The sequence below is a fragment of the Nannobrachium achirus genome (assembly GCF_963921795.1).
Source record: "Nannobrachium achirus genome assembly, chromosome: 22".
NCBI classification, from domain to species: Eukaryota; Metazoa; Chordata; class Actinopteri; order Myctophiformes; family Myctophidae; genus Nannobrachium; species Nannobrachium achirus.
The window spans coordinates 5,542,175-5,554,674 of NC_137829.1; the positions used below are offsets into that span (position 1 = coordinate 5,542,175).

General features: G+C 44.2%; 1 protein-coding gene across 1 annotated transcript in view; it reads right to left on the reverse strand.

Moving 5' to 3' along the window:
* The window catches only part of dgkh (diacylglycerol kinase, eta), a 93,652-nt gene that overhangs the window by 31,223 nt on the left and 49,929 nt on the right, over positions 1–12,500 (reverse strand). The window contains exons 7-9 of the mRNA XM_080753211.1: positions 10,652–10,784; positions 1,351–1,457; positions 608–733 (exon numbers count right to left, since the gene is read on the reverse strand). Of these exons, the coding sequence (XP_080609337.1) occupies positions 608–733; positions 1,351–1,457; positions 10,652–10,784 (366 nt within the window). The remainder of the gene's footprint in view (positions 1–607; positions 734–1,350; positions 1,458–10,651; positions 10,785–12,500) is intronic.

The following is a 12,500-nucleotide window of genomic DNA, read 5'->3' on the forward strand; positions in this document are numbered from 1 at the left end:
ACATGCATAATCTGACATGGTGCCATCTTTGCTGTGTGTGCATGTTCATATGTGTTAGCTCTTATAACATATTGCGACTGTAGGTCGCAGTTAACTATGAAAACCGGCACATCTTGTCCACGTATCTCTGTAGGTCACACCTGACACTGTGGTTCCCCTGACACATCACTGTGACATCACAGGTCTATGGGTTTGCTGTGATGTCAGGGGAACCACTCTTAACAGAATCGGTTTTCCGCTCTGACATCTGGCTTCACTGTGATGGCACACAGAATCCCTTTTATGCCCATAAATGGAGTTCCCTAATGTCATCAATATTAAGCCCAGTAAGGTGATTATGCTGCTTTTTGACAGCCTTGTACATTGGTAAGTTGGTTTTAGAGGCTTACGGATGACAACAAAAACACTACCAAAGAGCTGTTCATTCTCTGTGATAATTTGATGTTTTATGTATCCTTAAAGTTTAACCGCTTTGTCTTAAGTCTTGCTCTTGCACGAGGACAGTCATACAGTGATCCAGAAATGGAAGAGTCCAAAAATGATAATGGAGTGACATTTTGATTAATTGATTTTAAACAATAGTGTACTGAGTAGGTTGATAATCTACCATAGCTTTGCACCAGAGGCAGCGCCAGTCCTGCAGTCTCAGCACGGATCCACAGGTCTTGTCACACACGGCACACTTGGCACTCACAGGCAGGTTGCCCTCCAACCACTGATGGGGCATGGCAATCTACAGGATCCATAGACACACACACACACACACACACACACACACACACACACACACACACACACACACACACACACACACACACACACACACACACACACACACACACAGACAGACAGACATTAATGGTTGGGATGGAAAGAAGCTTCGTGCTAAGCTAAACTAAATATCATAATATTTTAGTCGACTAAATGTACAGTTGATTTTGTCTGCAAAACATTTTTGCTGGGCCTTGATGGTGTCGTAATGATTTTACACACTTGATTATACTCTGAAAATAGCCAATCTACAAGCTCACAACACGTTTCAGAGTGCAACACCCGAGTGCAACCAAACATAAAATGACTTGTCTTTTACTGTAGTTCTACTGGATCTCTTCTCAACTATAGTCCCTACCGTAGTCTAGTTTTTATTTGTTGACAAAATTGTCAATATATTTAATCATAGTTTTAGTCATCATAGCTTAGTTTTTATTTCGTTTCTATTTCGTTTTCGTTCATGAAAAAAGGTAGTCGACGATCATTTTTCGTCATAGTTTTAGTCGACGAAATCAACACTGACACACATCCATACTCAAGCTTAAATCAACACTGACACACATCCATACTCAAGCTTACCCCATCCTCATCTTCGATGATGTCCTTCCCTATGGAAGCCAGGGTGGTCCATTTACAGTTATTGGTGGCTCGCACAGCGCAGCGTTTGTGGGCTTTGAATTTGCATACTGAAAAACAAAACAAAAGACACCCATACACCATCAGTCTGAATAACAATCATTACTACATTTAAAGGTGACTTCACACCGAACAGACTACTTCCAACGGCTCATTATAAGCGACTTTGGTCTTTTTTTCCTGTAAAGTCTCTAGTTGCGGGTTGCTTTTGTTTGGGCTTGATTCTGAAGTGTAGTTGCTTTTTGTCTCTGCCAGGCCGAAAGGCATGGCTGAGACCGTCCGTCTGTCCGCCAGCGTGTGTGCGTGTCCTTCTGTCCATCTATGGACAGCTAATCTCTGGCACCGTCAGCACGATGGCAGCAAAACTGCTTGTGCTTGCACACTCCCTGACTCCCTGACCCCATTTTTTGCATGTTGCTGTTATAGTGTAACCTGACTTTCGCCAGATGGTGGCAGCATTGCGTTGCATTGCTTTACCATCTGGGCTCGGTCCGGCAGAGTTGATAACACTCGTAAAGTCCCGGGCCGGACCAATCAGCGGCAGCTATGGGCGGGCTCTGAGCGGCTCTGAGCCAATAGAGTCTGATTGCAGACCACGTGGAAACCCAGGAGGCAGATTCTGGGTGCAACGTCATGCAGACAGGCCAATATGAGTGGTTGGAGTTGGCACTCCCAGACTGTGATAGAGAGACGGCCATATCCAATCACCTGCTATAGAATTTGAAAAAATGGCCCGCCCCTTACATTGGTTCTGCCGGAGCGAGCCCGGATGGTAAGCAATGCAATGCAATGCTGTCACCATCTGGCGAAAGTCAGGTTAGTTATAGTGCTATCAGGAGGTAGATTTGTGCAAAACACATTGGCTTATATTGGCTTCCAAAGTCTGCAGGATTGATCTGTTTTGAACAAAATGCCTCAAATCATGAACGCAGCTTGCAATTTCCATGCAATTTCGCACGCACATTCCCAATACAGTAGGTCAAGGAACAAATGCCACCCTTTTCACTTTTGCCTATTATAGCGCCACCAGGAGGCCACAATAACCTACCTGACCTGGCGGAGACCTGTGCTCGGAAGAGCACTGCTTCTAGTTTGGCCTTGCTTTCAACATTCTTTTAGAAAATGTCTAATGTAATAGAGCTCAAGTGGTGAAACTTGATTTTGATAGACCTGGTTGCTTGTTTAACTCACAGAATCTGGCAACTGGAGAGTTTTCCTCTACCCGCTATGTTTTCACTTCTCTCACCAAAACAAAACACAGCACGATTACTAGTTTTGCTTTGGAGTCGATTGGTATAGGAATTGAGAGTTGAGATTGAGAATACGGTATTTAGTTAAAATGTGCGACGGGACAATGTCTCTGGCTTATGCAGGCTTGGTTCTGCAGCAGTAGCAAACTAAAGGTCCACTCTACAACCCCCTTGATTCTACCGACTCCTAGAAAAAGACGACAAAAGACTGAGCAGGTTCAGTTTTTCAGACGGGTCCCGACGGCTTGATCGACGGCAAGCGCGTCTTGCCGACAAGCTCCCGATAGCTCTCTGTCGGCAGCAGGCGCTTTCCGACGCAAATCGTGGCTGAATCTGTGCGGTTAAAAACTGCCTCAAAAAGTATGACATGGACACATAAAAGGTTCACCTCAAAGTAAATTAGACCAATAGCAGTAAGAGTAAACGAAATCAAAAGATGTGAGGCATGCTAAAGTAATTATTCCCAACAGTGGATCTGTATTGATGTCATAGTAAACAACATAAATCCTTATATTGACGTTTGAAGCTCTGTTCCTGAGATCAAAGCAAATCAGGACAGATGTGAAAAATAAATTGACCACTCCTGAGGCATAAGTAGAAAGAGCCCGTCCGATCATTGATTGACGCCTGTCAAATTATCATTATGGATCATGCTCCAATGACCTGTGAGTGGACAGAGCATTGCTCGCCTCCCCTATAAGCCCGCACTGTGCTGTATCTGCAGGGGTGTCGCGCCGAATTCTGGGCCCTGGGTACTTTAACTATTGAATAATAGCAGATAATGAGCTCACAGCTTGTAGATCTGCTATTCGAAAAATCATAAAAAAATCTTTGAATATTTCAAATCCTTCTAAGGTTTTTGGGAAAACCTATGTTTCTTCGCCAGTGGTGCTCAAACGTACTCATGTGAAGGACCCCCAAAATGATATGTATTTGGCCACGGACCCCCATCTCAAAGTATTTCGTTCCAGGGACCCCCCCCCCAGAAGCAAAATTTGAGTTACAAATGTTTGCTTAAAAAATACATATACGTATTTTCCGGACTATAAGGCGCACTTAAAAGCCTTTAATTTTCTCAAAAAACTACAGTGCGCCTTATAGTCCAGTGCGCCTTATATATGGATCATTCATTGACATTGACATTCCCTTTAGCACAGCTCCATCTGTTGGATGCATAACGCAACGGTAGCGTCTATTATGTGCGCCTTATAGTCAGGTGCGCCTTATATATGAAAACAGTTTGAAAATAGACCATTCATTGACAGTGCGCCTTATAGTCAGGTGCGCCTTATAGTCCAGAAAATACTGTATTCAAAGATTCATCTACAAGCTCGCAGCACGGCACCGAATAGCTAAAGTATAAAGTAATTAAGGCCCCTCCACCTTGGGTCCTGGTAACTCAGTCCCACTTTTCCCCCCCTTGTGTGACGCCCCTGCCTATAATCCTGCGCTGTGCTGTATCTGACAGACGGTGAGCTGTGCTGCAGAACAGAGAGCTTAGCTTCACGCCACAGGCACCAATCCATTTATCTGTGCCCAGCAGACAGACAGCCTAGCAGCAGAAATCCCTGAGCCCTGGGTCTGCATCAGCCATGTTCTCCATGTCTGGATTAGTGTGTTAAAATACACATCCTTTTGGGAGAGCAACACACACTCAGATACGGACCCTGACTAATATGAAGCATCTATAGTACATACATAGATATAGTGAGACTGAACTGCTCCTACTGTACATAAATATACCAGTATATACTGTGACGTTTTTAAATATACCACCAACCTGTTGCACATAGAACACACTGTGAAGTTGTTTACAAAAAGTTAAAGTGCAGTAGCTACTTATGGGAAAATAATGCCATTGGTGTACAATATACCAAACTTTATACACCTGAGGATACCTTTTTCTTTTTTCTCTTTTGCCTTTTGCACTCTCTTTCTTTCCTACATCATTATTACTTATTATTACTCATTATTTCATCTTTAGCTGTGTTGTTTTTTGTTGGTTTGGTGTTATTTTTTATTTACCACTGCATCTGAAAGGAAGCAGAACAAAAATACGTTTTTGTACAAAAGACGTAACATTAAAGTGCAACCTTGAACCTTGATCGCGTTAGTTCATGTATGCACAGGAGTCATATAAACGGCTCAGCTGTTTATCAACTGTCAGGGTGCTGATTGCCACTGAATCAGCCACGCTTTTTCACACGCCAATCACCAAATATGATTTTGCTTAGCATGCTGCTTAGCTACATTTAGGGAACATCTTAAGAGCGGAGCCATTAACGCCAAATTTAACTGTAATACAATTGTTACATCTACTTATGACGTGAATATTTGACTGAAATGTGCAGTAACAGGTGTATTCTCTACAATACAGTTGTCACTCAGCTTTCCACATATTGCCAGCACCACAGATATAAAAAGCTAGATACCTCTTCTGCCGCTGCAGTTCATTGGAGCGACCCGTCAAACTGGATAGGCAGAAGTGCGTAAGTGCCAAAAGCACGCTGCCACACTCAAAGTGACTACTGGCCAATCGCAACGCATGTTTTCCGGGACTTAAACGGGGGACGTTCAACTGAACGTGGTTCGGAAGCGTGCTTCAGAATTCAGGAAGCTTGCCTTAAAAATTGCCTATCCTCCGAGACGGACGCCCCAGAGCCGAAGGAGGCCTCTACCTTTCTATGTCTATGGCCAGCACAAGCCGCATTTCAGAATCCAACCCAGAATGCCTGTTTGGGTCATGTGATCAGTGACATACGGAAGGTGTACTCTTTGGCCCCGCCCTCTAGGCTGCCTCATTCACTAGAATGGGGAATCTCACTTTCAGCTGAAACAATGGCTACAGTTAGTTACATGGACAATATTTATTCATTCAGAATGAACTCATTCCAGAGATTCATATGGTGGAACCCGAATAAAAGTCTATTCTGATTCAAACAGTACCCCTCCAAACCCGAATGAAAATTCATTCGGAATGGAATGGAATATTCTATTCCATTCTGAGATGTTTACATGAGCCTTTTTATTCTGAATGAGCAGTCATTCTGAATACAAGTGGAATATACCTGTCCATGTAAACGCAGCCACTGTGTGACTTGAAATAGTTTATAATGGCATATGATTATATGTCATGTTTCACAATAGGTACTGTAGTACAAGTCATACTTTTTCAGCACTGTTTTTGGCCAATTTCAGGCCGGGAACACATTTTAGTGTAGCACAGTACATGTACAGTATGTAGCAACATATTTGTTTTTGTAATTTTATTTTTTAATTTGACTTTTTTCAGAAAACTTAGGTCAGGCTTAAAAGGAATGACAACTTCAAGTTTGCCATTCCTTCCACAAGAAAGAACAGAGATTACGTTAGATTACGTCACAAACAAGAGGGAAGTCATAGGTCTCAGTTTCTGTCATCCAACGTTCCCTGCCGGCTGCATCCAGGGACCGGCTGAACCAGCGTCCGGCTGGACCGCGCATGCCAACTGTTGTTATGGGAATCGGTGCCTCCTTTCCATGTCAACACATACGGAGATGAGCGGCTTTCCTATTTATATCAGTTCCTGTCTGACCGTCTCCTGTCTGTCTTTTTCTTCCAGCTAACAATAACCCCAAAAAAGGAGGGCCGAGGACCCCAGCCGTACCCAGGGCCCAGAATTTGGTGCGATACCCCTGGCATCAGATGACAGCCACCGTAGAGGAGCGTAAAGTGGCTGCGCTTTACACAGAGCCTCGATGCACTTAACTCAAGTGGCTCTGAAGGAGCATGTAGGGCCCAACGAGGTAGATGTAAATGCAATGTGAATACTTCACATAACAATGCATGGGCTGGTGAAAAAGGAGCGCTTGCACGGTTTCTCCATTATGCTTACTTAGGAAGTTACTTAGCAGAGACATGAATAATGTCTGTGCCCAGGAGATAATGTTCTTGCACGCCCAGCACACTCATACAGACACACACGAACGAACGAACGAACGCACAAACAAACAGACCCGCGCGCTGTGCACGTATAGACCTCGGTGTCACCCGGCATCAACCGCTCCGTTTAAAACCAACAGGAACCGAGTTGGATCCAAACAAAGTCAGGCATATCCGGGGGCAGCGATCAATGTCTCAATCTAGCCTACCACCAAATGCTGTTAGGGAGCATTAGCAGAACATTATGAGAACGTAGAGGACGCGATACCACAGCCTGTCAGTGGCCATGCAATACTCCAGACTGGAGTGAGCGAGAGACACAGACAGTCAGACAGACAACGTGTGTGTGTATAAGAGTCGTATCTGTAATTCTGTATCCAAATGTATGTGTGTGTGTGTGTGTGTGTGTGTGTGTGTGTGTGTGTGTGTGTGTGTGTGTGTGTGTGTGTGTGTGTGTGTGTGTGTGTGTGTGTGCGCGCACTTGCGGCAAGACAGTACAGAATCGATCCACCCAATCGATCGTCCTGTTGCAGGAAATCGAAGGGAAATAGAAGCAGCACTGATTGCTGTGAAGTGGTCTGGCTGGCTGCTCTCTCACCTCTTAATAGACACACTTCCCCCCCTCTCTCTGTTTTTCTCTCACTTTCACATGCAGGGGTGTCGCACCAAATTCTGGGCCCTGGGTACAAGGATTCACTGCGGGCCCCTCCATGAATGTTCTTCATAAGGGGAGGGGGTTTAGCCCATTTAGACTGGGAAGTGGGAACACATTATTACACATTGTTTTGTGCTTTAACTATTGAAAAATTGCAGCTATACAAGCTCACAGCGTGGAACCGAGTGCCACGCTGCGAGCTTGTAGATCTGCTATTTTTGAAAAATCTTGAAAATGTCTTTGAATATTTCAAATGCTTCTAGGGTTTTTTGAAAAACCTATATTTCTACGTCAGTGTTGCTCAAACTTTTTCACGTGAAGGACCCCCAAAATGATATGTATTTTGTCAATACCTATATTCAAAGATTTGGACACATTTTCACGACTTTTCAAAAATAAATAGCAGATCTAAAAGCTCGCAGCGCGGCACTCAGTGCCGCGCTGTAAGCTTGTATATCTGCTATTGCAATAGCTAAAGTATAAAATAATTATGGCCCCCACCCTCCACCTTGGGCCCTAGTAACTCAGTCCCACTTTTCCTCCCCTTGTGACGCCCCTGACTCCAGGCCCAGAGAAAACATCGCATCCAGGTGCCGAACGAACTGCATTGAACAGTGTCTGTCTGTATCAATTACATATGAATAGTATTGAGTTCTGTATCTATATTATATTGACTGCAAACTGCATTCTGTTGGTGGTCAGCGTTATGGGATCATTTACTGTAGATCCAAACAGACAATCTCTCCCTACCTCCCTTTCTCTCCCTCTCTCTCTGCTCTCTCTCTCCCTGTCTCTGGATAGGAGATCATTTAGTAGATAATGAGCCCAAAAATAGAGAGGATCTTTGGCTACTGCCCACGCACGCACGCATGCACGCGCGTGTACACACACACACACACACACACGCACACGCACTGGAACATTAGCCTAATTAGAAGGAAAGGATATGCAGATGGTGCTCATTACATTGTGACACCCACACTTTAAATTACACCAGCTAACACGCAGCAAAAATAGCGCGCGCCCCTTCGCACCTTCACAGCCAAGGTGCGGTGATGACTAAAACCACACAATGACACCCACCACTGAACAGGATGCCAGGGCGTTACAATTCAGGCATTCAGCACAGACTGATCCAGAGTGATTTACAATAAGCACGGACGGTTAATGCATCAAGATGCATAGAAAAGGTCATCTAAAAAACATAGGTAAACCAATAACCTATCATCAGTATCAACAGCAGAAAACATAAATAAAGTAAATAAAGAATCTGTACATTGAAGCTATATACAGACACTAACTATAGCAGGGATCTTCAACGTTTTCAGTCAATGCTAGTCAGTGCTACACAGGTGTCTTACCGCCAGGGACGTGCTGGCCATTGGGAAAAGCGGGACAACTCCCGAACGGCCGGTTCATTCCCGGCCGGTCCAGGCCGGCCATTAGGAAAAAAATAAAAAATAAAATGTCAGCCTTCGTTCCATTTTGCGGGCTGGGCAGCCAACAAAGTAAATCGTCACTGTCGGGCAGAAACCTCGTATCTCCAAGTTTCAAATTTGTAGTTTTTTTTCGCAAAGCAAAGCCCTGCTTCATCATACAAGGCCGTCGGACAAAAGTAGTGAAAACAGCAGATCTACAAGCACACAACGCCTCGCGGTGCGAGGCGTTGTGTGCTTGTAGATCTGCTGTTTTCACTAGTTTAAATCATTTTTTAAATGATAAATACAAAACAAACGGTTTTGGACATACAAGGTTTCCACCCAACAACGACGAAATATAACAGAGAGATCTCTCTCTATAGCGCGCAATGAGGGCCTCTCCAACTCTTTTTCCCGGGCTGAATCAGGGGCCCAGCACGTCCCTGCTTACCGCCATGTCAAACACAAGCAATAATACTCAATACTACCAACACAACCCAATAGTGCAGACGGCAGAGCCAAACAAAAGAGTCAAACAAAAAACAAGAAAAGTGACACAGCAAAAACGCCACATGAAACCCTCGCTGGAAAAGTCCTTAGAGGTCAGAATCAGTACAACTATTGATCCAGTCACCTGATACCTCCAGTTAAGTATTGATCCAGTCACCTGATACCTCCAGTTAAGTCCGGACAGAAGAGAACCATCTGCGCTCCCGTGTAAAAGTTGTTTTATTTCCTTGTCGTGGCTACGTACGCCAGTATACACCAAAGCATGGCAAGCAGCATAGTATGTACACGCTTGGAAATAAAGTGTGTTTTGTGATCTTTAAACCATAGCATAGAGCTCGGAACTTACTCTTAACACTACTACTGCCTTTTAATTTGAAGGGATGCTTGGTGCCTTGGTGCCGCGCCGCTTCCTCCGTAGGCCGCCGCAATTATTTTGAAGTGCCGGAAGGGGGTTGTTTTAGTTTTTTTGGATTGTCACTTGACGGCAACGATTACGTCATCTAGTCACATGACAGTGTGGGCCCAGAAGAGAAACATGGCTGCGCCCTGCCGAGTGTATTTTGTACATTAAACAGGCCACCCTTTGGATCAAAATGTCTCTTTTTGAGTAAATGAAGTCTCTTTATGGGTCTCTCAATGGATTTACTATGGAGGACGTTCACTTCGCGTGCACGCCCAACGCGCGTTGTAAACAAGTCGCGGGATTTACCGATGCACAGTGGACCACGGAGCCGTATAGTAAGTCATAATTATATTTACTGTATTTACAGTAAGATTGACAGTCCTCACCGTCAACGGCACCATGATTTTAACCCATTTAGGCCTGAACACATTATGACGCAATATTTTATGCTTTAAATATAAAAAAATAGCAGATATACAAGCTCACAGCGCGGCACCGAGTGCCGCGCTGCGAGCTTGTAGATCTGCTATTTTTGAAAAATCTTGAAAGTTAGAATTTTGACCCGATTCAATAAGTGTCTTTTGAATCCTTCTAAGGTTTCTGGAAAAAACCTATGTTTCTATGTCAGCAATCTGGCCAGCCATCGTCAAAGAAAAGGTCCTTTTCACTTAACTGGAGCTCAGTCAGTCTGTTCTTGAGAGACTACTATGTCAGAGGTTCTCAAACCTTTTCATGTGAAGGACCCCCAAAATGATATGTATTTGGCAAAAGACCCCCATCTCAAAATATTTAGTTCCAGGGACCACCTAGAAGCAAAATTTGAGTTACAAACGTTCGCTTTGAAAATACATATATTCAAAGATTTGCACACATTTTCACGACTTTTTTTCAAAAATAGCAGATCTACAAGCTCGCAGCGCGGCACCGAATCGGTGCCGCGCTGTGAGCTTGTATATCTGCTATTTTTCACTGGTTAAAGCATTCAATCATTTCTAGGCCTAAATGGGTTAAATGCCGGTGAGGATGGTCAACGGCAGCAGAACTGTGTATGTATGTACTGTACTGTACGTGTTCGTGCGTGCGTTACCTTCGCAGGAGAGGCCGTGGGAGGTGACCCCAGAGAGGCTGTCCCTGCAGACGTTGCAGAAGGTGGGGCGGGCGTGGGAGCAGGCGTACCAGTTGTGCATCCCTGAGAAATGTTCCACATTAAACTGTGCCGTCTGGCGAACGAGAGGTTAAAACAGGTTGGGGGGGGGGGGGGGCGCCAGGATGACACGGGTCACAGAAAGGCAAGTAACAGTACACTGTATCAGCATGTGTGGCATTTCAAACTTTTATGTTACACAAAATTATGTTACACATCGGTTACAAAACAGGATACTTTTTTTCAATAAGCTACACGCTTCAAACTACTAGTAATGGATTTACTTTCATAGTAGTAGTGTAGTATTTTTCATTACAAATTCACTATATTTTATCATTGTTTTTTTATTTAATGACACTTAAAAACAGTTACTGACCTTCAACTAAAAACACAAATCAAATACAATATTTCACAACTTCCAATGCAATATATCAGAGCTGCATCAGCACACGCACACGCACACGCACACAAACACACACATGCACACACACTCCTTAATCCATTACACCCGAGCAATAATTGACCTTGCCTTACTGTAGTTACATCTACTCTATGTAATGTTATTTTTTGTTTTGTTTTTCGTAACGGCGCGCCCTTCTTCATGAATGAACTCCCGTACGTCTCAGTTTGGCTCGGCACCAAACAAAAGGAGGATGTGCATAAAGTCTATCAAAGAAATGTGATGCTCTAACTGGTTCCCAAGGGCCTGCCTGGGAGGCTTAATGGCAGGGAGCATTACTCACAACCTGCTTCAAACAGAGGGGAACCATCCTCATTAGGAGGGCTCCACTTGCTGGGGGGATGCGGGGAAAATCCATGCCTCTGATTTTGATAGCTCCCCTCCTCTTGTCATTCCTTTTCATCGCCAGTGGGGATATGTTTTATTCCTGGATCCAGTCAGACTGAATTACATACTCGGTTACTGCATCGTCTATTTCTCGCTTCAAATGTTGTCAAAAAACATTCTTGAGAGCAATGTTTAGCCGAAGTGTTTGTTTACATGGCTGGCATGTTGGATGCATCATAAAAATCAAGCAGCCAGGTGCTCTGAGCCTTTGATTAGACATCGGTCTGCTATTGAGCCGGAGCGGTCATTATCCAGAAATAACACGCTGCTGAATTCGGCGATTGGCCAATCAGAATCAAGCGCTCAACCAAGTCGCGTAATAAGCATAATTATACACACTTATAAGGAGTGTTATGAAGCCTTATGAGGGCATTATAATGGATTATAAATGTGAATATATTATAGACCCGACCTTTAAGTAGTGCTAGAGATTATTTTCTTCACAAATGGAACCCTGCTCATTAGTAAGGCTCCAGTGCTCTCCTGTTTAAGCGTGCTGGTCCAGGCAAATGGGCGCTCCCCTATAACAATGTTAGCGTGCGGACGCCCAGAGAAGCAGCACTGAGCCTATAGCACTGTAGAGCACAGTGGTGTAGAGCAGTGTTTCTCAAATGGGGGTACGTACGTGTACCTAGGGGTACCCAGGGTACACAGCAGAGTACACAGCAGTGTAACAGGTCATAATAAATCAAAGCACTTGCATTTCTAATTACACCACGTGTCGTTATACAGTAGGTTGACATGACAGGTTAGGAAATTATACTATATTGTGTCAAGTATCTGCGTAGATACTGTTTGCACACGCATGTGTGCATGCACGTGTGTATTGTACGTATGTGTGTGTGTGTGTGTGTGTGTGTGTGTGTGTGTGTGTGTGTGTGTGTGTGTGTGTGTGTGTAAGCTATTTGTGTGGTGTGCTGCTGCATTGCAGTGCGGCGAGGGGGC